At 38.4% G+C, this 27,186-nt stretch overlaps 1 protein-coding gene across 2 annotated transcripts in view; it reads left to right on the top strand.

The window, feature by feature from the left end:
- Nyap2 (neuronal tyrosine-phosphorylated phosphoinositide-3-kinase adaptor 2) overlaps positions 1–27,186 on the top strand; it is a 280,084-nt gene that overhangs the window by 174,079 nt on the left and 78,819 nt on the right. For both annotated transcript variants that reach the window (XM_008825838.3, XM_008825839.3), the window contains exon 4: positions 21,203–21,412. In XM_008825838.3, coding sequence (XP_008824060.1) covers positions 21,203–21,412 — 210 coding nt within the window. The remainder of the gene's footprint in view (positions 1–21,202; positions 21,413–27,186) is intronic.

The following is a 27,186-nucleotide window of genomic DNA, read 5'->3' on the forward strand; positions in this document are numbered from 1 at the left end:
GCCCCATGGACATGGCCACAGGCCAGTCCAATGAAGGCAATTCCCCAATTGAGGCTCCCTCAACCCAGGTGTGTCAACTTGACACTAAAACTATCTAGCACACAAAGTTTTTCACTAAACCAGCAGTTTTCTGTTTTGGCTAGGTTGCCTGGCTGTTCAGCTTCCCAGATCCACTTATCTCTGTCCTCTCATGCTGGGGATATAGGCACCCAGGGCCATGTTCAACTTTTTACATTGCTGCTATAAATTTAAATTTTATGTCCTCACTGTTTCTTGGTAAACAATTGTACTCCCTGAACCATGCCCGCAGCCCCATAATGCAGGTATTAATCCCATACCAGACACATGGTGCATAACGTTGCCCCTACTGCACACGCTGCTCTTTCACTCTCCTGGATAGTGTATCTTTTTCATCTATTCTTATTTATCTACTCTTACTTTTGTTGCCTGTGTTTTGTTATTATATTAAAAAGTCGCTTCCATGGGGCATGATGGCATATACCTTTAGACCCAGCGCTAGAGAGGCAGAGGCAGGTGCATCTCTGTGAGAGCAAGGCCAGCCAGGTCTACATAGTGAGTTCCAGGTCAGCTGAGGCTACAGAGAGATCCCATCTCAAACAAACAAATCGAAACTGAAATAATTTCCAAATGCCATACTGAATTTTCAGTTTTTTTCCCTGAGTATCATAGCTTTGTTTTTAATTTTAGATCTTTGATATATTATAACTTTTTATTTGTATGTAAGAAAATATTTCTCCTATTCTTTTCCAAATAAACATACCATGTTCCATTTTCCAAACACTTCATTGAAAAGATCTTCCTCTTCCCAATGAATGACCTTGACCGCTCTTGATGAGAATTACTTGACCATGTATGTGACACTTATTTCTGCAGCTTCGAGTTTCTTTCACTGGTCAACTTTTTACCATCTTTATGCAAGTACCATATGGTTGAGAGTGCTTTGTAGTGAGTTTTGTACATATGCAACACTTAATTGTGTTGTTTCAAAATTGTTTTGAGTATTAAGGGACTTTCGAGATTCCACATGAATTTTTTACAGCAGCTTCTTGTTTTGCCAAAAACTAGGTTTCTTCAAGAGATTGCATGGGATCTGTAGACTTTGTGGGTATATCAGTATTTTTAAAATAGCATATCTTTTTAAAATATCATCCAACACAATGTCTTTCTATTTAAGGGAATATCTTTCAGCAACATTTGGAAGTTCCGAGGGTACAAATCTTCTATCGACTTAGTGTAGTCCATGCCTAATATTTTGTTCTTTTGATGGTTTTAATGCACAAGAACTTGAACCGTGATTATCATTTCATTCACTGAGTTCTTCAGAGCATCTATCCCATACCAGGCCCTAGCCACAAACTAAACTCTTCATTTGGAATTTCAAGACAATAAATATGAGAAATAAAATGAAGATTGGAGTTTTATTTACAGTGGAGAGGGCACTTTTCTGAGGGAAGACACGGCAACCAAGAACACTGTTATAAAGACGCCCACGGGAAAGGAGGCAGGCAGATTTAGAAGCGAACACCTTAGAAAGGTGTCTGATTCTTTCTCTTATTGTGTCTTCCTGGTTCTGCTGCTGCATCAGCAACATTTCCTAGACTCTGATGCTCAACATTCTCAGCACACACTGGGATGTCCTGGGTATGATCACCCTCACATGAAGAGCTTTATTTTACAAGCAGTGCTCCATCATCCTGCTTCACCTCCTCTCTCTCTCTCTCTCTCTCTCTCTCTCTCTCTCTCTCTCTCTCATTTTTTTTGCTGTTGTTCTTGTTTGTTTTTCTTATTTTTCTTCCAAATTTCTCCCCTTTCTTAACCTCTAAACTTAATCCAAAAGATCAGATATCAGAACTTTCTTAGTTTTAGTTTATCAGCCAGATGGATTTTGTCACAAAGAAGTCTGCTACCACATAATTTATGAAGAAAAATAAGACAGGAACGAAAAGAATAGTAACATCAGACACAAAGAGTGCCCTCCAATCCAGGTACTGCCTTTGGCCTTATTCAAGTCACAAGGAATAAACACCATTATTATTGATGTCCTTGAGATTAAACGATTTATATGTGCCCTTTGTACGTTTACATCACCAAGATTGAAGAGCAGATGTTGACAAGAGTTCAGACAATAGGTTATAGAAAGCGAATTCAAAAGGAAGCAGGAAAATAAATTGCAAGAAAAGAGGAGGTGGAGATGTGGGAGGAGGAACAGGAAGAAGAGGAGCAGGAGGAGGAGGAGGAGAAGAGATTGAGACATTATAGAAATGATATCCCATCAGATTGCTTTTCCTTCCTCAGCTCCATAGGGAGCAGATGGAGAATAAGATCAGGGACTCCCACTCTTTGTCCTCAGAGAACATAGGGTATAGTCAAAGCTCAGTGAACATTTGTTATGTCTTGAAACTATTCACATGATACTAATCATAACTTCCTCAAATTACATGCAAAATCAAATCAGTTCAATTATTTAAACAGAAACATAATATTATAAAGAAGCACAATCTGAAACAGCTCCAGTTTTAATGCATCCTAAGCATTACCAAGGATATCAATATTTAAATATATTCCTGCTGTTTTGACTGGTAGCTTGACTTGGTCTTAAATAACTTCATTTAAACTGTCATTTGGGGGAGAAATAATCCAATCCACTAAATGTTTACTCCCATTGAATTTATATTTGTAATTCTCCCGCTAAGATGCTATGACAAATTTTATATTGGTCACCAGTGATTCTCAACACTATTACTCGCTCCAACTCTGTTTTCTAGAGAATCAGTACATTTTAATCAGTAAGAAATACAGTGTTGTGTAATTCAGTGCACGATCATCAGTTGTATTATCCTAAGCAGTTACTGGTTCCATATGAAATCCTGATCTGAATCATTTTTATCCCTATCAAATATGGCAATACTAGCTACTGTGATTCCCATAATGCCAAGGTTTGCATTTGCTTTGGTGGAAATTATGTACACTTATTACCATTTATGAGCAAAGCTTTATTCTTTTTAGCATTTAGTGTTCGCTTCAGAAACATTTGTGAATGTATTTTCAGAATTACATCTTTTGGGAAAAATGGAAAAATTTTTCTTCCCATGCATTAATATTTTTAGTGCCTACATGCGTCTGATTCTTTTAAAAATTGAGGCATTATTCCATCTGCGTGTTAAAATTATTTGAGTAGTCTTAATTAAAGTTGATTGCACCTGTGTATACATTCAACTACCCACACACCTACCACCTACCTGGGAAAAAGCTTGCCTTTCCTTCAAAAGCTGAAGAGAGAACTATGACCTTTCTTTGTAAAAAGCATAGGCGTACAAGCCAGAATGCTGAGAAATGCTAAATGGGAGATTTCTTGGCACTCTTAAGACAACCATTTTCTTTTATTTCTTAATGATTGTCATTGATGTAAAAGAGTTGTTGTCTTCCTTAAAGAGCTAGTTTTTTTTTTCTTTGCACATGATAGAATAACCCAGGAGGCCAAGTGAAATACTCAGAAGCCACCCATCTCTCCACTGTTTACCTTTGTGTGTTCTCAGACTTAATGGCCAATCTTTCCTTATATAGGATATCCTTGTGAGGATAATCATAACAAAGATAAAAATAAATTACAGCAACCATCTTTAACTTTGAAATAATAAGACATTTTTCTTCTCTTCCTATAACTTTTTTCCCAACAAATTCTAAAAAGTATAAAATATATCACCACCTATATTATTTTTTGCTTTTTCCTTTCTCTTGGGGGAAAAGAGATAATTCAAATAATTTCCTTTAAAAATAGGGCAGAGCATAGAAGAAAAGTACCTAACCAGTTTGCTAATTTACTAATCTAAATTGTTTTACACAGTGATAAGATGTTTCCATAATAGTTAACAGTGGTTCTGAATCTTAACTCCATTTTAGAAATAGCAAACACTTTTACAAATTGCCAATACAAAGGACCAACCTTAGAAATCCTAATTTAATTATGGCTCATGCATAAAATTTAACTCTCCTAAAATCTTTCCAATATGCACTCAGGAAAGTATCTAATATAGAATCCATCCTGGCACTTATCCTTAGAATGCTAGATTTGAGGATCCTTGAGTCTAAATGCCTCATTTACAGATAATAAGCACATATGTACTAGAAGAGCAGAGTGATTTGCCCAAGGCCTCAGAGTTAATTAGGGGCTAAGTCTGAACTGGCACCCAGGGGCTTATAACTCTAAAGAGAATTCTATGTAACTCTTACTGTATAGTGTGGTGACTGGGACTTCCCAGTTCAAAATGCCTAGAGGGATGGTCTCTGCACAGTTTCTGGACTGCAGATATTAATTCATGCACTGCATTATAAGCACCAATTATATATTCTCCAAGAACATTTAGGCCATTTCTAAAACATGTGGTATACAACTGATGCATCAGGGACCTCGAGTTTGTGCCATAGATATATAATAGTCATTTGCAATATATAAGACCTCATCCTGAATATAAATAAAAACATTCTCCATCACAAAAAAACTTCCCAGTCCGTTAAATGTATTTTTATAAGATTATTTCTTTTATTTTTGTAGCCATTCTCTTTCTCTCCTACTGTTTAAATGATTCTCCTGCTTTGATTACTTAAAAAACAGACAGAAAAACAGAAATGGTAGGTGCATCAGTAGAATTTCACATTTTTCTTACCTAAGAAAAAAGCGTATTTGAATTCCTTTTCATAGATAATTATTCTATTCTTTTCCCTCATGGCGTTAGTAGGCAGAGAGTCCTCACATGAAGCCAAACCACATGGATTATTTTTATTCAATTTATCCTTTGCTGTTTGTATGGTTTTGCTTCATTTCTTTTGGATTCTGGGTATGGTATCCCCTGCCTCTGACCTTGGAAGATCCTAAAACATTGTGTGCATTCCACTTCTGTCTTATGATAAGAAATGATTGGTTGGCTTGTAACTTTCTTTAAGACACAGTAGTTTGCAGTTTTAAAAACACTGGACATTAGTAGGGGGTCACGCATATGAAACACGGCTTCTGTAAGGGGTTTAAGCTTCCATGAATTCTGTTTCACAAAGTCCACACATGGTTTGAAGGCAACGCATCTACATTTCTCCATCGAATTTCAGAACCAGAAAGTACCTTAGAGATGGTGTTGTCTAAGTGTTTTACTTGAGAGACAATGACAAAGAGGCAGACAAAGGAAGAAAATACACCCGGTGTACACATGATGGTAGAACCATGACCTGGGTCAAGTTCCTGAAACAATCCAGTAAATATCTTTGTACTGTGCCAGTTTTGACTCTACATGACTAAGACTGGGTGGAAAGGAGAATAGTCTATACTGACTCCTGTTTGAGTAGTCCTGTTCTTTCCTTTCTTCAAGGTTGTTAATTTTGTGTTAGTTTACTGCTTTGTGTCCTACTTAAGAACCACTCTTCTGACAGGTCTTCTCTGACTTTTGGCACATAGTTTGAAATGGATCACAAGTTACACAAAAAGCAACGGAAATGTGTCTGATCTGGGTTATTGATTCTGCCACCTGGAAATCCTGTTTGTATAGTAACTAGAGTTGTGACACTCCCTGTAGGAGATTTGCACCAATTGTGTTTCAATGAAGCACGTGTGGAGCCTCAATTAGAGGGAGTCAGCTGAGCTTCCATACTAAATATGTGCCTTTGCTGTCACAGAGGCCTTGGGGAGCTGTGGGCATAAATATTTTATGTGGCAAATTATACATTGACATTTTCATTTTATGCACTATTTTGAAGTGAAAAGGATTGTTGAACAATAAAGACACTTTCCGTAATTATCCATTGTGAAATGCAGAAAACTGATTCTGGGTTCAAAATATCTAGTTAATAAATTCTCAGTACAACCTTGTCTGGTACTTCTAGCACTAAATCTTGACATCAGATTAAGACCAGACAATAAAGCTCATTAACAGAACTTTATTATCTTGTCATTGAAGAGCTTACTGATTTTAAACTTCAAACAAGAAGAAAACATTAAGTAGATAGCCTTAGTCCACCTATATTAGATACAAACACTAAAGGTTGTTTATAAGGATGACAGACTGGTGAATATTTAATATTTCTGTATCTTGGCATCTGAGGCTGCACGGTCCTTTGAAAACAATGTGTTAGAACTTGGTGGCACCCTGCTGTTTAAATGATGACATCAAGAGTTATGTAGATTACATGAACACAGTGATAAAGCAGGCCTGATCATGAGCCTCTGATCTGGCAGACCCTTTAGCAGCCATCATTTTGGTCCACCTTGCCTAACTTTCCTGGGTACATGTCTCTTTAAAGGTAGTGTATCAATGGTATCAATTTACCCTGCTTCTCAAAAGTAAAAAGAAATACAAAATCTGTGCCCTCTTTTCCACGTCAACTGACGCTGAACTCATCATGGAGCCCAAACCCTTGCTTCTTTCCACCCAACTTCTGAAATATATGCTGTGCTGTTTGGTCAGGCTGCATATCTCCTGGGTTTTGGCTCACCTCTTCTGTAAGCTCAAGCTTAAATGCTGGAGCTGTTCAATGCTTTTTTTTAAAATTTGGAATACAAGTATGCATAATCATAATCCCTATTTTCAAGGAGACCCAAAGATCATGTGCCAATTGTTCTCTGACTTTAATAGGTTTATAATCTAGTAAGAGGCAACATATATACTTTGTAGGCACATTTGGGGGAAAACAAAACCTATTAAAAGATGTGCAAGAAATAGAAGTAGTAGTTTGTAGCGTGGATTGCAATAGCTGATTTTAGAAGTCTGGTGTGATTATAGTAGCCCAGTGATCCAGAGATGAAGTTTGAGCAAACTTCTATCCAAAATGATACCATTCATAAGTTTTTTATGCAGGGCCACCAAATTATGATGCCTAATATTAGAACTCAATGACCTTTACATTTTATCCTCTTTTGTTCAAACTCCCTCCAAAAAGGTTGATCTGTCCATTCCCTAGACCTAGTGGTTCCTACCATAGTTTTAGCATCAGAGTTTGGAAGGACAGACCCTAAGAAAGAGGGTAGCAAAGGACCTGGTAGTCAGCTCAGGACTCTTAATACAGGAAGTTCTTGGATCCAGGAAACATCAGGGGGTGGCTGGAAGATGTGCAGTCTGATGGACACAGGCATTTGGCTTCATGGCCTCCTGGCTCCATTATGAAGATGCAATAGGAAAGAGAGATTCAGAATGGGAAGGATGAGGTCCCTGGTCATTAAGTCTAATGGTGGAACTGTCCCAAACCCAATGATATTAAAGTGTAGTGTCATAGCACTTGAGGTTTAGAAAAGCCCTTAAACGTGCTCTAATGTTGCACAACACATTTAGACGTGAAGGAATGGGATCTTAGAAAATGTGGTGCACTAAAATCAAGACAGTGTTTGAAGTCAGACTGATTGGAAATTATATCTAAGTCTAATTTTTCAGTAGACTCTGGAAAAGGAGCAGAGCCTTAGTCATCCTTGACTTATTCACCATTACCATAGGACTGGTAATCACATAGTACTTATTGGACAAATATCCATTATCTTCATTCATTTCTTCAAGATTCTCCTATCTCAAGGGACATCTGTAGGATGGTAGAACTAGAATAAAATTCTATGCAAAGCTAGTATGTTGTCTGCTTGACAAAATACTGCAGATTGGTTGGTTGAAACTGTTATTTTTCTTCTTACTCTTCTGGAGTTCAAGGTCAGAGTTCTATCAGGTTTGATCTCCCCATAGGCATCTCTGCTTGGTTTATAAGCACTGAACTTCCTGCTGTTTCCTTATGTGACATTTTGTATCTTTGGTGTGTCCTTCTCATAAGGACAGAAGTAGGGTAGGATTAGGACCTTGACCTTACAGCCCCATTACTCTTTTTTTTTTTAAAGAAATTTATTATTTTTATTTTATGTGTATGAGTATATTGCCTGTATGTGTGTAAATGTACCTCTGTCATGTAATGCCCATGGAAGTCAGAGGACGATGTCAGATCCCTTGGAACAGGAACTACAGATGGTTAATTAACCACTGTGTGGGTGCTGGGAATCAAACTCCAGTCCTCTGCAAGAGCAGTCAGTGCTCGTAACCGCTGAGCCATCTCTCCAGCCCCAGCCCCATCACTCTTAATCTTTTCTATAAAGTATCTCCAAATCAGTCCAATTGCAGGTTAGAGCTTCAACGTAAGAGTTTTTATAGAGATACAATGAATTTCATAACAGGAATACTTAATAGGAAGAAATAGTTAATAATGAGACACCTCAGTTATACGAGTGTTTGACATTTTTTTCTCCAAAATTATGCCATAATATAGATGAGTAGATATTGTGAACTTTATCCCCATCTGTGCCATAGCAGGCAGTTGCTGCCGATAGGCCACCATCTCAGCGTTTGTAAAGTGTGTTCTGTGTGCCAGTGGATCCCTTTGGGCCATACTTAGATCGGGAAGAGACGTCACTTTAGAGGAAAAAAACCAAGAAGCTTTCAGGTTATATGAACCTCCTAGACATGAACAATGCACAAAATTCATTAAAGGCCTGGAAAAATATTAATAAAAAGATTGCTTTTTCTATTTAACTTTGTTTCATGAAACATTGTTCGTAAATATTTTGTTATAGAATTGTGTCACTTCCCCTTCCACTTCAACTACACAGACCACTCAACTTGCCAAGTGTTGAACAATAATAGTTCCTCAACTTTCAAAGCACATCTGTGCCATCTCCATTTATTCAAATCAGTATTTAACCAAGATTTCTGTACTTTCCTACTGGGAATAAGCATCTTCTCATGGTATGCCTTCTCATTACAATGACTATCTCTGCTTATAACTCTTATCAGAGCTTGAATTCTGTTTATTTTATATAATTATTTCTTCCTATCTTTGAGAGTCCCTATCAAACAGTGGTCCTGACATGTTAAGTGCAGTTTTATTGTTCAAAGTCACAGTTCTTCTACAATTTCTAGACAGTTAGAGCAAGGCATGTACATCAGCTCAACAAATATTTAGGTATAAATTGCCACAGTATTAGAAAATTTATACTCTTCTTTTTCTGGTTTATCTCGAAGTGACTAAAAGAATATTGCTTAATAACTATACTTTTGGATGCACACTGTTACATAATACTACTGCCTTAGTTTTCTTTCAGTTGCTGTGACAAAACACTTTGACCAAAACCAACTTGGGGAGGAAAGGGTTTATTTGGCTTACAGAACAGTCCATCATCAAGGGAGGCCAAGGCAGGAACTCAGGGAAGGAACCTGGAGCACAGACCATGGAGGAACGCTGCTTACTGGCTTGCTTCTCTGAATTGTGCCCAGCCTGCTTTCCTACACAACACAGGACCATGTACCCAGGGCTGCCACCGCCCACAATGTGTTGGGCCCTCTTACATCACTCAACAATCAAGAAAATGCCCCACAGACATGACCACAGGTCAGTCCAATGGAGGAAATTCCTCAACTGAGGCTCCCTCAACCCAGGTGTGTCAATTTGACGACTAAAGCTATGCAGCACAACTACTAATCCAATACTTGTCACATCTCAAAGCTACTGTGGCCTGTTTCATAACTATTTTTAAATGTCTCAGGAGATGAGATGTATATAATCTGTACAGTCTAGAATGACCAGATCTCATTGAATTCATTTTCCTAGTCGTACAATTTTAGAGTTTTCTGAAAAGAAGATTTGTTGTTATTGTTACAAGATAAGTAACAGTCATGAAGAGAACTAAAACCAAAGCTAAAACAAAACAGTGTCTCCGTCCAAAGATACCAGAGTTCAAATTCTAATTCCTCTAATAACCTACTTCTGTCTGGCTTTGGGAAGTTACATTACACACATTTCCTTAGTCTTTGTTGGCTCATGATGCTATCACAAAATGCTGTTGATTTTATGGCTTAAACAATACAATTTATTTCTCACAGTTCTGGAGGCAGGAAGTTGAAAACCCTGGAACTAGAACCCTCAGTTTCTGGTGAAGCTCTTTCTGGTTTGTAAATGGCTACGTTCTCCCTGCATTCTCAAAGGCAGAGACTTCTAGAGCTTCTTATACATATAGATGCGAACACTCTTATGATTGCTCAGTCTTCATGACGTCTTCCCAACCTAATTACTTCCCAAGACTCTCTACTGTGTACCATACCCTTTGTGTGTGTGTTGTCATCACATTGGAGCTTATCACTTGTAAGCAAGAATCTGGGGGAATTCAGAATATCAGTCAGCAAGCTTTCTTTTTCATACTAACTTTTTGCTTAAGAAATGGATTACATCATGACATTTTCATATGCCCTGCCCCCCCACTTCTGCTGTTGCTGGTCCTCCTCCTTTCCCAAAATACTTACATGCCCCTTCTGTGCTCCCGACACATATATTCTACCATTCCCCTTTGGTTCCCCTCCCCTTCCTCTAGACCTCTTCCTTTCCTCTTTTCATCTTCTTTCTACTTTCGTGTTCTAATTAGACAGATAAATAGATAAATGACAGATAGATGATGGATAGATGCTGCACGCAAAAGACATTATGTGATAATTGTCTTTCTGAATCAGGCTTATATCACTTAATGTAATGATCTCTAATTCCATTGGTTGTCCTGTATAAGTCATAATTTCATCCTTCTTTATAGCTGAATAAATCTCCTGTGTATATATACCGCATTTTCTTCATCTATACATCTGTTGATGGACATCTTGACTGTTGCCATATTTTGGCTATGAGGCTAATGCAGCAATAACCAAGGATATTCAAGTTTGTGTTGATTTAGATCCCTCTGGGTGTACCTCGGGAGTGATATAGTTCCATTATACGGAGGTTCTACTTTTTTGAAGAAAATCCTGACTGATTTCCACAGTATTGTACAAAGCTGCATTCCCTCCAGCAGACTGTAAGTGTTCCCTCTCCTATGTTCTCACTGTTACTTATTTTCTTGATGATAGTCATTCTGATTGGGGTGAGATGGAATCTCAAAGCAGTTTTTCATTTTCTAATAGCTAAGAAATTGAACTCTTCAAATATTTGTTGGCCTTTTTGTAACTCTTCTTTGAGAATATTTTTTAAATTCATTAGTAAATGTATTGAGTGAATGATTTAGCTTTGTACTATTGAATTTGGTTAACTCACTGTCAGATGTATAAACAGCAGACTCTTCCACTGGTCATTATTTCATCATTCTGCCGCATGTTTTCGTAACCAGCAAATCCTTAATATCTGCTTATAGAGTTTATTAATCAACAGACGCCCCCGTATTTTCTGTAACAATAAAAAAGTCATCATACCTTCCTGGCAGGGCTACACAAGGATTAGAAAGAGTGTTTTCAAGAGAGAAGTGAAGCACCCAACCTGCAGGGCATGTGCTGCCTGATAGCGCCAAAAGCAGGCCTGCTGCTGCTGCTTATGAAACAGTGCATTTGTATACATACATACATGTACATACACACGCAAAAATACACATGCCTACATTACACATACATACATGTGTATACATACACACATGCACACACATGGATATGTACACACACATACATGCACACACATACACACATACATACACATGCATACATACATATACACATATATACACACATACACACATAACACATGCATATGTACACATGCATATGTGCACATGATTACATGCACACACATACACACATGCATGCACACATGCATCAACATATATACATGGACACACATATATACACATATATACACACAACACATGTATACATGCATATATATATGCATAGATATTCACCCACACATATACATGCATATGCAAATACACATATATACATATATACATGTACATACACATACACACATATATCTGCCTGCATACATGCATATGTATATACCTGCACATACATACACATACATACAAACACATACCACAGACACACGTAAATGCATATATACATATGTGTATATACTTATATTTCAGTACTGGAGATCAAACCCAGGCCTTCACTTGTAATAGGAAAATAGACTACTACTGAGCTACACCCATTCCTCATAGAACAGTGTTTTGGACCTGGACTCCCAACTTGGCAATAATAAACAGAAATGTTGTCTTTCTTTTACAAATAGAACCAAATAATTTTTTAAAATATTTTATTTATTTTTATTTTATACATATTAGTGTTTTACCTACATGCATATATAAGTGCCTCTGTGTCATGCAATGCCCGAAGAAGTCAGACGGGGTATCAGATCCCCTGGAACTGGACATATAAATGGTTGTTAGATGCCATGTGGGTGTAAGGAATCAAACCTGGGTCCTCTAAAAGAGCAGCCAGTGCTCTTTACTACAGGGTCATCTCTCCAACCCCAGAACCAAATTCACTTAAGGGTATTATCTTTGTTATTTTAATGACAGCTCGAGAAAGTTAAGCTATATCCAAACATGAAGTAGAGGCATATTTAAAATCAGAGGTAATGACAATCCCAGTTTGGCTATTTTGCTTTTATTCTATAACTTTGTTATCACAGAGGTATGGGCATGTGGTCATTAGAAGGGTCTTTAGGAATATTTTGATTCAAATCAATAATTTTATTTAAGAAAACTAAAGCTCAGGGTGTGTGGCTTCCTCAGATTCACAGGGGGTTTGCAGGGTGGAGCAGGAAGTTGCACGTAGGTAGACTCAAGCCTGCTCCAGCAGGACTTGCAGTGTCCGTACTACTGTGAAAATATTTTAGCTCATTCAATTTTTCCTTAATATATAACATGTCTAAATTATTTTCATGTTGAAATGTTCACTATTTTCCTTCTGAATATTTTAAAGAATCCTATTTTAACCATAGAACTGCAAAAGTCTGTCTTAAATTACTTCTTATAGATATGGTTCTTTACTACTATTTTGGATTTTAAAACCGCTAAAAATATTGGGGTGGTGTTATCATCTTCATTAAAATTAATGTAAATAATATAAACTGAATGAGCATTCCAGTTAGTCTATTGTGTAGTCAGTATAAAGTTCCTGAAGTCATAGTGTTGAAAATCTTTTTATTGGATGTTCAATAAAGGATATTCATCCAATACAGGAGTGAAGCTGTTGAAATTTTAAACTTCCTGTTTCAATATTTACTTATTATTATTTGTGTTTATTATGTGTGTTTGTGTATGCGTATAGGCACATGTGCTCTGGTGTGTGTGGAGGTGAGAGGACATCTTTCAGCAACCCCTTCTGACTTTTCACTGTGGGTTCTGGGGATCTCACTTGGGTCGTCAGACTTGCACGGAAATTCTTCTACCTGCTGATCCACCTTGCCACCCTGAAATTTCAGCTATATTTGTCAGTATAATTAGTATCTCTGTTCCTTAATTTTTGTCACTATATCAATAAAACCACTAGTTCCATAAGAAATTCAGCAATATTACATTTAGACTGTTTTTATAGAAGGGAAAATATGAATGACTATGCTAAATCTGTGTTAGAATGGTACATCAGTTATGAATCAATTCTAAAACTTACTAGTTTAATACAACACAGCAATCATATCACAGACCAAGATTTTGTCACAGGTAAGGTGACAATTAACAGGTTAAGAGAAAGATGAGCCACTGTTGACAGGAAGTTTCCATGGGTAGGCTTGGCCAGTTCTTAAGACCTCAACAAATTCCACCAGGCAGGGGAAGCAAGAGCCTGAAAATGCTATGCAGACTCTCATGACCAGACCTGGAAGTACAGTTACCCCTCCCCCCATTCTCTTGGCCAGATCTCAGTTACATGGCTCTCCTTTACTGCAAAGGATGCTGGGAAGATGGCTTAATCTGCTATTAAGGCAGCAGGACAAATGGATTTTGTCAGTATGTGACTAGGCTCTGCCCAGAGATCTTTTCAGCTTCCATAATCTGAGCACAAAGGAAATTGTAAGTGGCTTTCTTCCTGTAAATTGCTGCTCTGCTCTACAATATTAGAATTTCTGGATGCAAGTATTTCTATAATTTTTCAATACTCTAGTACTGCTTGGTGACTTCAGCAAATGATTTTTAGATACAGATAATTTGGTGGTGATGCCTCTATAATTCTTACATGCTTTAATAACGAGCAAATGATTAAATCATCTGCTGTAGAGCTGAGGAATTTTATCGACCAAGCGTGATCCAAAGTAAAAAAACAAGTAGGATTTGTTGGAAAAGTAAACATAATTATTAAGGGATTTCACATCCCATGAGAAAAGATCAGTTGATCATAAGTCCTCAGGAGAGCTCCAGTGTGCTAAGGTGAGAGGTAAGCACTGACATATCATTTCTTTATCAGGTCTTTGCAAATTGTAATTTTTGTGACCTGTAGCAAGTTGTATAAGGACTTTGAGCTGTTTTATTGTCTAAAATGTTTGAAGTTAGGCTGGGAATGTAGCTCGGCTGGTAAAGTGTTTGCATAGCATGAATGAAGCCCTGGGTTCTACCTCCAGCATGTCATAAAACTGGGTAGAGAGGTGCACACCTGTAATCTCAGCAGTTGGAAGGTAGAGGTGGGAGGATCCAGAGTTCAGGGTCATCCTTGACTGCATAGCAAGATGGAGACCAGCCTGGGATGCATTAAACCCTTTCTAAATATTTATTGGACTTTTTTGCCCATTAAGCAAGATTTTAGCATGCCTCTTCTTATGTACCCAAATTTTACACTGTGTACCTTCTTAAAACAAACTTTCACTTTATTTCTGATTTATTTAAAGCCATGGACTCTGCAGGTGCCTGGACTATTACTCTTTCTCTCTATGTAATTGAAGAAATAGCATTCCTAGGATATATAAACTGACCTCAAACAGCAGAGATCACACAAGGGAGAAGGAATACTAGAAAACGAAAATTTACTCCAGTACCTCTGCCCTATGATGGTGGAGACACAGGAGCTTTTCCCTCCCTCTTTCCCCTGGAGATTCAGGACATCACTTGATAGAGGCACCCCATGCTTATCTGGACTCTTAGGTAAACTGTCTCTGTCTGGTGCTGCTCAACTCTATACAGCACTGTTTCGAAAGACATAATAACTTGCAATTAGAGTCCAGGTCAGGGTCACCGAGAGAGTGAGAGTTCGTTTGTGTTATAAAGATGACATGAACAAAGGGAGACAGGCTTTTTCACTCTGAATTCCACAGGTGTGTTGATTTCGAAACAGAAATAGGCCTGTTTTTAGTTGCTCCAGAAAAAGGCATATTACTGTGGATGACAGGGGTTGTTAAGATTTGGTGTATTGACAACTAAACCAGCAATCAGCAATACTGAGGCATGAAAACCTTGAGAACCCTTCGAGAGCTATGCCCTCATGAATGGGTTAATACTTTTGTCACAGAAATGGATTAATTATCACAGGAGTTCGTTCCTCATAAAGAATGAGTTTGGCTCTGTATGCCTCCCTCTCTCTGTGTCTTCTTCTTCCCTCTTCTCAGCTTCTCTCGACTCCCTCCCTCCCTCTTTCTCTCTTGCATGTGCTCTTTACCTTCCACCTTCCGTCAGGGGTGATGATGAGGCTTGAAATCCCTCACCAGATTTGAACCCTTCTGTTCTGGACTTCCAGCCTCTAGAAATATAAGAAATAAATATCTAATCTTTATCACTTACCCAGTCTCAGGTCTTCAGTTAAGGTTCATCAACAGACTAAGAAAAGTACCAGTTAAGAAACATATAGGGGAAACTGTCTTCAGCTCCACAAGCTTTCAAGCAATTAGAGATGTTAAGGTTGAGCCAAGCTTCCCATGAGAGGAGAAACTCTCATCCCTGGAGCTACCCTCTCAAAAGCAAGAGATCATTTGAGTATTTACATAAGGAAACACTTGACTCAGTCCCTTTTATTTCTAATACATATTATGTGAATCAGATACCTATCGATGATGTGATTGAGTTCAGTGCCTCTCACTATTTCAAAAGTGCTATCTTTAATGTGCCTTGAACACATTTCATTATTTCATTTTTCAGTGATTGTAAGAGAATAGAGAGACTTTGAGTCTCTCAAGCTTACCAATATGAGGGGGTGACTCTGAAGCATTTTTCAGGGCTTCAGAAAGTTCAAATGCTCACCAGCCATAGGCAGATTGCATCATGTGCTGTCCTGCATTTTGAGCTTAGATATTATAACCAAGAAATCCTTAACAAGAATATGGAATTCCAAGCAGAACAGCAAATATATAAACCATTGCATGAGCACTCAGATATGCTGGGTGGCTTATGATCCAGAGCATAGACAGGTCAAGGAAACAGTTACACACCTGGGGACAGCATAAAGGCTCAAGGGAAACTTTGAATAAGAACTGCACAGTTAGGTGCATGAGGTAAGATAGTGCTGGAAAGGATGTCTGGTTATGGAAAGATAGAGCCTTTGATCTCTTATTTTTTGTTGCTGTTTAGGTACTATACTGTAGGAAATTTAAAACAGTAATATATAAAACGCATAGTCTGAAAAGAAAATTTAAAACAATATGGCATGTTCTCTCCCAAGAGCTCTTTTTAAGGTCGGATTTCAATGTATCTGACTTAGAGCAATAATAATCATTGACTCAGTCATTTATTTGATGAATAGGATGTACGGAACACAGTCTATGCTTTTGGAACTGTGTGCTACAAGTGGGGACTTCCACTGTGAACTCTGAGACACTGATTCCACAGAAAGTTTCCCTGTATTCCCTATAGTACATAAAATGGATCTACTGGGCAGTTTATGTCACTAAAATCAATTTTGGCCTCAAATGACTTTAAAACAATATCACAGTATTTGAATACGAATAATTCTGCCTTTAGTCCCCTGAATAGTTTTCTTTGAACTTTCATTATTTCTTTTTCTAAGATTTATTTTGACTTTTTGTGTATTTTGTGTGTATGTACATAAGTACACCATGTATATGTGTGTGCATGCAGTGCCCACAGAGACCAGAAGAGGGAAGTAAACTCCCTGGAACTGGAGTTTCAGAAGGTTGTAAGCTGCCTGATAAGGGTCCTTCCAAGAGCAGCATGTGCTCTTAGCCACTCAACCAGCTCTCCAGCCCTTTCAGTAAATGAATTATTGCAAATTTCATTCAATATATTTTGATTATATTTCGTTCTCTACCCCCTTATTACCCCACCTCAATTTCATATATATATATATATATGAAATTGTATATATAGACATTGGGACATTGTGTTCCCAAATGTCCTTCAGGGTGGAGCCATTCACTGGAGCCTGGTTGTACCTATCAACAGCTATACCCTTCCCAGCAGCCATCAGTTTCCAATAGCTCTTTGGGTACTTGGGGTTTCTTACCCACTTTCCCATATCCCTGGAAAGATTTTCAGCTTGGGCGTATGTGGGATTTTTACATGCTGTCGCCATTGCTGTGAGCTCATATGAGTATCTTCTCAGCTGTTTGGAAAACCCTGCTTCCTGTGGTCTTCCACCACCTCTGGCTCTTACAACCTTTCTGCCACCTTGTCAGCAATGATTCCTGAGCCTTTGATATAGGTGTCTGATATAAGTGTCCAATTCAGGGATAAACACTCTGCAGATTCTTGTTCTCTGCACATTGTCAGTTTTGGATTTCTGTGCTCACCACCATCTGTTGCATAAGGAGCTTCTCTGCTGAGAGAGATGCATGCATCTATGGCTATAACGATAAATCATTAGAAGTCACTTTAACATTATATCTACTTTGCATAATAGTATTAGCCTCTCCCCTATGGCCTGTGGCCTTTCTAGCCACATATTCCTAGGCCTGCTCTGAATGTCAGATATGGGCTCCATCTTATGAAGTGGATCTTTAATTCAATTAGAAAGTGATTGTTTACTCAGATAATATTCATGCCATTATTGTACCTGAAATCATAGCTTGGCAGAATAGTTGTTACTGAAGCATGCAAGAGTCACAGCTGGGTAAGGTTAATGATTAATTTTTTTCACCAAGTACCATGCATGGTACCTTCTGGATGAAGCTTTGAAATCAGTACCGGCTTGATTTCTCCTTGTTTCTTCTATGGCTCACGTACTGAATGGGAAGTGTTGGATAAGTTTTCTTGCTCTAATGATTACGCTATAATATATTATCTTTAAAATATTTTGACTGCTTATATTTGATTTCAGTGTAACTACGACTTAAGTTTATAAGCAGGTCCATTTAGAGACCTAAAATCTCTCTGAGACTGCTATTGAACTACCTTCCTGGTTTAAGTTCATCTCATAAAATACTGTTCTTCACGAGTATTTATCCAACTGCGTGGCATCTTTAGCTGGGAGAGAGTACAGCAACGTGAGAATAAAAGATCAGACAAATGAGAACAGAAAAGGCAATTTATTCAGGACTTTCATTTGGCAGAGACTCATAGTAGACAGAGGGATAGAACAGAGTGGGGAAAAATGTGAAATTAAATCTGGCCTAAAGCTGCTTCCGTGTAATCTAACTCAGTGTGTAAACAAGCTGCAACCTAGCTCAGCAGCCTCTCCTTGTAAGGAGCAGCATAGTCTTGGACAGTCACAGTAACCAATCACAGGCTGCAACTATCAGGATGCTTCTGAAGCAGGAATTTTTAACCAACTGGGTTATTTCTGTTTGTTACTTCCTCTTTCTGTCTGTGAATATTGTGTAAATTTAATTTGCCAAGTGGAGCCCTGTGAGGCCCTGAGACCCTTCACCAAGACTGTTCAGTATGTAACAGCCTGTTATTTTTTTCCTGTACAGCAAAATAATAAAGAACCAAGTAAAGCATCTGTGTTTTAACCCTGTTGAAAGCTGATGAGCGTTTGAACCTAAATTGAAAGAAAAGGCAAAATACAGATTCTTTGAATTATTTCTTAAAAAAGTGTCTATCCCCAAAATAATCTTTATATGAATTAAACCTCTAATTTGGTGAATTTTACAGTTTGTTATTATCAGATGTCTTAAAATACTACCAAGTGCATTCCACTGCAGCCAACTCATTGCCACCCAATTCTCTGGTTCCGTTAGAAATATCATTATTCCTGCACATAGTAGGAAGGTGTTTGAAGACTTGACAAACCTACTAAATAAATTAAATAAGTGAAATATTTATTAAACTGCATGTTTGGTACAAGTAAGGGGCACCAGATCTAGAAAAATAAAATCCCAAACACAGGATTTCTAAGACTTTCAGGCAAAGTCGACATGTGGAAAGATAGCATACTGTGAGTGTACAGATGACTGGAGGGGATGGTCACAAGGGTGAGCTTCAAATGACATGGAAATTGAGTCACCACAGTTGAGTAGATTTAGTTAAGGAAAGACAAGATTTAAGGGTATTCAGAGTAGGACAGCAGTAGTTGTAGAAGGTAACATTGTTTTTCTCAGGGGTGGTGTAAGGAGACAGAAACTACAACCATGTTGATATTGTTCCTTGGATTATTAGAGAATGAGGAAGTTAGAGACAAAAGGAAGCTCAGTATGGATAAAGAGCTCAGATATTTTGTGTTAACAGGATGATCCTCAAAGTATTTTTGTCAAGAGTTCATTATGATCATGTTTTCATTTAAAATAGACAAAAAGACTTGTACCTTGGGGGACTGTAGAGATGGCTCAGCAGTTAAGATCATTGGCTGCTCTTGCAGAGAACCCAGGTTTGAATTCCAGTAACCACATGGCGGCTAAGCTCCATTTAACCATCTGACGCTCCATTTCTGTGATGGCAACTTATCAACAATAAGGTGGTTGTTAAGAACTTTGGACCTTGGAAGGGGCCAAGATAAGACTGGGAGAAATAAGAAAAGAATAAGGAAGGTAAACAGGAATCTGCCTTCGGCCCCTTCAGAGTGCTTTGTTTTGTTTGTTTTGTTTTGTTTTAACTTGACCATTGAAATCTTTGTGTGCCAAACGATTACATTCTTGTGTTCCTTTGTAACCACGTTTACGTGTAACCAGTTGCTTAATTACCACATATATATGGTTTGCTTGCTTAAACTGCATGAGTTGACTATAAATTTCCCTAAAAACTTGTACTGGGGGCTGCTGCTATTAGGGAGTGATCTGACAGGCGTGAATAAATTCTCAATCTTTCACCTGGACCAGCTGTTGGTCTCCTGATTTCCAGAAGTTTCCACAACATTTCCACTGGATCTGATGTTATCTTCCGGCCTCCATAGGTATTTCATAACACAAGTACACTTACATGCATGCAGGCAATACACTCATACATATAAAATAAAAATAATAAATAAAATATCAAAATAAAAGACTTGTACTTTGGGGTGCCAAGGACAAGGACAAAGGTTGCAGTAACCCAGAGACATGGTTAAAGCTTGAACCAGAGCCTTTGAGGCAGGCTTGATACCAAGTAGAAGAGAAGGGTGAGCCAAATGCTCAGAAATAAAGTGAAGGACCTTCTGACTGGTTAATTTGTGGTATAGCAATTAAAAAAAAAAAGAGACAGACAAGCTTTTAGCATGAATGGATGGCAGGATCGGAGCAGTCATTAGTTTAGTGAAAAATATTGTCTGTTCAGTACCTGAAATGGTTAAATTTGTGCTATTTATGAGGTATTCATTGGATAAATGAATCTAAAGTTAAAGAGGGTGGACTAGCGTTCTGGTAAAATAATTAAGAAATCATTAAGAATTAGATGTTTTATTGAAACCAGAAGATTAAAATCACACGGAGAGCACATAGTGAACGGTAGGGACAGTGGCTCAGCTAAGTGCCTTACAGGTGAGCAGTGTGCACAGGTGTGCAGAAGAGGAGGAGGTGTGAATGAAAAGGTGCTTGACTTATGGCAGAAAAAGGAATGATCCCTGAAGCCAAAAGAACTGAATGTATGCATAACCCAAACAGGTAGTGGAAGATTTGCCAGTCACTGAGACCATCATAAGTATGTGAACTACTAAAAGCCACTACATTTTCTTAGAAAAAGCAGTGCAAGAAGAATGACTGGGTTGAATTCATGTCACAGTGAGTAATGAAGGAGCGTGAAAAGGCAGGAAGGAACACAGCATGTTCTTTAAGAGACTCTCCGAAAGCTGAGTCCAAAGGGGTACTTATTTAGAAGGTGCAAGATTCACTGAGGTATTCTTTTCCAAGACAGAACTATTTGCTTACTGGTGATATTAACCCAACCACTTCAGGGGGAAACAAAAGAAAGAAAAGTTCATTTCTCTTTTCTATTTTAAATGTTGTAGACTCTAACAGAAATCTAAGTTTTCAGTAATACCTTACAAGTATTTTAGAAAAGATACTCGAGTTTTTAAAAAGTGATTTGGGTGGGGGGATTTAACCCTTATTTAACATAATTAATTTGGTTAATACACAGAATCCACAGAGGAACTGAAAGTCCGAAGCCACAGCACGGAGCCATTACCAAAGCTGGACAGCAAAGAGAGGGGTCACCACGGGGCATCTTCTTCCAGGGAGCCAGTGAAAGCTCAGGAATGGGATGGAACACCAGGGCCACCTGTGGTCACCAGCAGAATGGGCAGATGTTCTGTGAGCCCTACCTTGTTGGCAGGAAACCACAGTTCAGGTAAGAAGAACCTTGGCCTTCCAGGAGATGGCTTCATACAGGCCTTAGCTATAAACATTTTTAAAAATTTGAGTGATTTAGTGTTTATGTTTCATTTGCTTCAAAAATGATTTTAGCAACTGGTAAAATTTGAACAAAAGTAAAACTGAAGATAAAAATGTAACTATGATGATCTGAAGACAGTGAAAAGTTATTCTGAGGAATCTGAAGAGTTGAGCTAAATAGTCACTGGGCATGATGCTAGGTTCTCAAATATAAAGCAAAAGAGGAAACTTTAATGTACCTTTCAATTTCACTTGTTGAGATATTAAAATCTGCAATGCAGTCCTACATGGTTTATAGATAAGTGTCATTAAACATCAGTTTTAACAAGCAGCATATGTTTGCTTTGAAGTGATTCCTCTGCTTGTTGGGCTCACAGAGAGCTGTCAATTGATATAAACAATGAATAATCAAGGAAGCTCCTGTAGTTTTCAGATTGCTGTTCTATAAGTGTTAGGACTCTGAAGAAAAGACCAATCCTTTCATGTTCTTTTCAACTTTGATATTCATCTTGGAAAGCAATTTACATGAATTTAACCAACGGTTTCTCTGGATTGACAGACATCAGATACATTTGGTGAATGGTGTCTGTACTTGGGGAGGGATGTTACTGGAAAAAGACCCAGCCATAGCTTCTCGAAGTTAGAACACAATGTTGATTTGGTGATGAAGTCGTGCCATCTATACTGTGAAAAGTTAACTTTACAGCAAAAGTTCAAATCTGGAAAAAGAAAGCACAAATTTGTCAGAAATTTAAAAAGTATTTTATAGCAAAATAATTGTTATAAGTGGATATGATACATTAGTTGATGTGGGAAAGCCCAGCTCATTGTGGGTATCACCATTCCTGGATTTGATTCCTGGACTGTATATGAGTGGGGAAATGAGCTGAATGGTAACTATTCCTGCATTCACTTTGTCTCTGTTCTTGATGGTGGATGTGACTAGCTACTTCAACCTGCTGCTACTGTGACTTCCCCACAACAAAGAACTGCATCTGCAATTGGAATTGAGCTTAAAGCAAAACAAACAAAACAAAACCAAACACCCTGGGGCTGGAGAGATGGCTCAGCAGTTAAGAACACTGGTTGTTTTTGCAGAAGACCTAGGTTTGAATCCCAGCACCCACATGGCAGCTAACAACTGTCCATAACTCCAGTACCAGGGGATCCAACAGCCTCTTCTGTCCTTCGTGGCCATTGCATGACACGGGTGCACTTACCTACGTACAGGCAATACACACATACACATAAAATAAAAATAATAAATAAAATATTAAAAAAAATACTTTTCTTCAAAGTTGCTTTGGTCAGGATTTTGCCATAGCAACAGAAAGTAAATCAGGGTAGTGATAAGAGGGAGATATTTGTATATTCTGTCCAAAAATTGTGAATAATTAATGGTAATATTAGTTATCAAATGGAGCTAATAAGTTATTTGAAGTTTATCATTTTTTTTCACAGAAGCTTCTAAACTTGTACTATTCCTACCTAAAATATATGAATAATGTATTAGGTATATTTACAAAAATCTGGAGTATTATTTGAGTACTTATGAGGTTACAACCAAAATTCTAGGACCAGAGAGCATACTGATGAATAAAAGATTATTATATTAGGTATTTTAAAAGACCGATAAGTAGGGCTGGAGAGATGGTCAGCAGTTAAGAGCACTGCCTGCTCTTGCAGAAGACCCAAGTTCAAATCCCAGCACTCACATGGCAGCTAACAACTGTCTGTGACTCCATTTAGGAGATCTGACACCATCTTCTGTCCTCTGTGGGTACTGTACAACACGGGTGCACTAACACACATGTAGGAAATACACTCATACACATAAAATAAGTAAATAATAAAAAAAGACAAGTAGATAATTGCACTATAATGTTTATTTCTTTCAGGGTTATCCAGAGGAAAAGAACCAATAATAGGTATGTACTGGGAGAAATGTATTGTGAGGGATAACCTCCCATCATTGTGGAAGCTTTAAGCTCCAGACCTGCTATTTGCTAGTGGAAAGTCTGTGGCATAAGGATATTCAAATAGAGTGTCAGTGGTCCAAGTCACAGTCTGAGTCCAGAGATTTCAAAAGCACAGTGGCCATGTCCAAGGGTGGAAGGGGATGTGTTCCAGCTCAAAAAGAGAGAGGGATTTGTCCTTCCTCCTCTTTTTGGCTCTCTTTAGGCCTCACTGGAGAGCATGGTGCTCATTCCCATTGGTGACAGTTATTTTCTCTGTTGGATCTTTTGATTTATAGATTTACCCTTCTAGAAGCTCCCTTACAGACACAGTTAAAAATAATGATTTACCAGTTATCTGTAGATCCCTTAGATTGGTCAGGTTAACATATAAAATAATATGTGAAATAAAAATTGGTTAATTCTTCCTGAGGAATTTTGAGTTTGGGAAGGAATAAACAGGAGCTTTGGTGGTAGATAAGATGACAATTATTGAGCTTTTGTATTTTCATACAACATTTCTTAATCAAATTTAGACTCCCTCTCCCATCCATGTCTTCCCCATCCCCCCACTGGATTTCATGTATTCCATGATACATGGTGAAAATATAAAAGCTCAATAAAAAAATTTTAAAGAAAGATGGTAATTACTGAAGGAGAGCCAGGATGAGGGAAAAGAAAAATGCCTACTTTCTGGATGAAAACCTGAAAATCTGTGGGCCACAACAAAATGTGTTTAGTGTGAAGACGAGGGGAAAATTGATTGGAGAATCCACTAATGTAAATGATGATCTAAAGTGCCTTATGTGTTCACTGGAAGTGCTTCCATCCTAAAGCATAAGCCAACCGTGATTTACCCAGTGATAGATTTCTCACTTCCTGGCCACTGATTCTGGAAGTCCACAGCTACAGGTATTTTGCATCTGTTCCAGGATGCCATGGACATCTTAGGAACTGTCTTTCCTTATGCCCCTGTTCTGTTGTCCTTGAAGATTGTTTTCACAACCAGGAGCTGATGACCACAGTTTGGGGCATCACGCCCCAGTAGACTCTCTTCTTTCATTTAGTTGGTCTGAACTGAGAAACATACCCATATGTTGCCAGAATTCTCTTGGGGTCTCTTGCACTATCAGGCAAACCATATAACATATTTTTATGAACACATTATTATCATGGGGGAGGGAGGAGAGTGACTTACAACGAAAGGAACACCCAGTGCCTAGCTCTGCACCACTCAGCTCCGGGCAGCCCTGCTCTGTGCCACAGCTCAGAGCCCACCATACCACATCCCTCCTGCTGCATGGCCATAGTCACCTCTAGCATTTTCCCATGCCTCAAGGGCCAGCAGTCTCACCCCAGGTCCATAAGAGTCAGGCCATTCTGTCCTTGAGTACAACCAGCAGCTGTGTGTTCCCCACGGTGTTGGGTCCCCCCCTTACTCGCAGCTCCCTGCTTCTGTCCCAAGATGGCACCATAAGCCATTCCTTCCATGGCTCACTCCACATAGTCCATTCTCTGCAGCAGGCCCCACCCCTTGGAGGAACCAGAACCCTGGGGAACACACCATAGAACCCAACACTGACTGAAGGGAAATGGGGCTTCCATTGGCTTAGCAAGAACTTTTCTCTCCCCTCAATGAAAAAGAGCACTTTCTATCTAGAAAATGGAAGAGTTTGTTAACAGAGATGATGGGAAAACTGATCTTGTAGAAGCCATGGACTGTATCTGATGCAGGTTTTGAACACGATGTGGCAAATATTGTGGTAGTCTTTAAGATACAAATAATCTGACTTGTATTATGGACCATCCAATGATGATGACTTCAAGTTTGGGTGACAGAGGTAGTCATTTAATGAGACAGAGATAGTGCATCTGAAATATGGAGCAAGGGGTAGAAGAGAAAGTCAAGAGGACATTGAGCTGGGACCCGAGGGACCCTACATACATACAAATGCGAGCAAAGAGTCGGGGATCTGCGTGGTGAATGGGAATGGTAAAATTATGTGATCAACAATTAGATTCCCACTAAACACTTAGGAAGTTGCCCATGAATTGGCAAACACATGCTTTCTAATCTTTAGCACAAGTTCTAAATATTCTAACAGGTTCAAAGTTTAAACAGAATTTATACCATAATTTCACTTTCTTGTGCCTCAGGTTCCTGAAGCATCTATTTTGGTTGATGGCATTCCAATCCTGTGTTCCCAAGTCTTATAAAGTAATAATTTGTCTGCTGACTAAAATGAATGATGAACATATTTTTGGTCTTTCTTGCCCTCCATAGTAGATTCTGAAAGAGTTAGACAAAGATCGTGGAAGAGGTTTTTTGTTAAAAACTTGATTCCCTATAAAAAAAAATTAGAGGTAAATGCAGAGTCACAATTTAATGTCAGTGCAAGTTAGATTTTCTTATGTGAAAATGAAAGTCAAATGATGTTACTCTTACTAAGCACTTAGTTCATCTTTTACTGTTTTTGAAAAATAAATGGAAAAGAGGGAAAAAGTGTTTAGTATGTTGGGAAATTCTATTTTTCTAAAGAGCAAGTGTGTAAAATGTACCATTTCTGTTCTAGAAAGTGCTGTATTTCTGCTAGTGAAACCGTGTAGAGAACCCAAATCTCATTCACCTTTAGTGTTTTAAGTGGACGAACCATTACCTGAAGCCCATTGCCCACAAAATGGTGTTTGTCCACAACAGACAGAGAGCCGTGTGAGGAGAAAAGTCTAGGCTTGCTGTTTTGGATGAGAAGAGAACAAATCAGTATGAACGGTGCCTCTTTCCTTACACCTCCTTATTGTCTCCTGGTCGCTGCACCACTGAGCTGCTCATGCTCTGCTGGAAACACTAGAGCAGTCATGGACAACCTTCCTCCCTCAGCTGCAGAGTTAACAACACTGTCACACCTAACACTGAGAGGAAAAAGATTCTACACACACCTCTCTTACCATCCTCTTTGGTGAGCTGCTGAGGCTATTTCTCTCTCCTCTCTCTCTCTCTCCCTCTCTCTCTCTCTCTCTCTCTCTCTCTCTCTCTCTCTCTCTCACATACACACACACACATACACACACATTCACACAAAAATTTCTACCAGATATAAACTATTGCTTTCCCCTGGAAATGGTTGTTTTTAACAGCTCTGTTGAGGAATGGAGGAATTGCTGAAGCAAAGAAAACATGTCAGGAGATCCCAATTCTAATTAACATGGCCACTGGTTGCTGCAATAGTTTATTAAAGTTACTGTTGTTTAGTAAGTCAGAGAATCCCCAGAGGGTGATTCTTGAAAGCAGTGGGAACTGGGACCCAAATACTCCTGAAAGTAATGGCGGAAAGTGAGTAAAATTACACAAATAAATATGGTTATTAGAAAAACCTCAGAATCTTAATCCCTGAGTCAATTAACAGTTTCCACACAGCTTATATCTGTTAAGGTTCCTGAGGATACACACATGTGCACAACACACTACATATAATAGCTCCCCGCTTTCAAAGATCTTATTCTGTTTCTGGCATAGGATTATTACTAACACACTAATTAGATTTAATTAAATGTATTATTTTCATTGTTACTGTTTATATTATAATAATTCTAAGAACAAAAACAAAGGTACAGATTTGGACAAAGATGTTGGCTTAATTGGAGATACAGAGTCTTTTCTCATTATTTCTTCATTTTGTGTGTATGAGGGTGTTGCCTGCATGTATGTAAATGTGCCTGTGTCATGCAGTGTTCACAGAGGTCAGAAAAGGGCATCAGATGCCCCCGGAACTGGAGT

The sequence above is a fragment of the Nannospalax galili genome, unplaced genomic scaffold (genome assembly GCF_000622305.1).
Source record: "Nannospalax galili isolate Female #2095 unplaced genomic scaffold, S.galili_v1.0 scaffold127, whole genome shotgun sequence".
NCBI classification, from domain to species: domain Eukaryota; kingdom Metazoa; phylum Chordata; class Mammalia; order Rodentia; family Spalacidae; genus Nannospalax; species Nannospalax galili.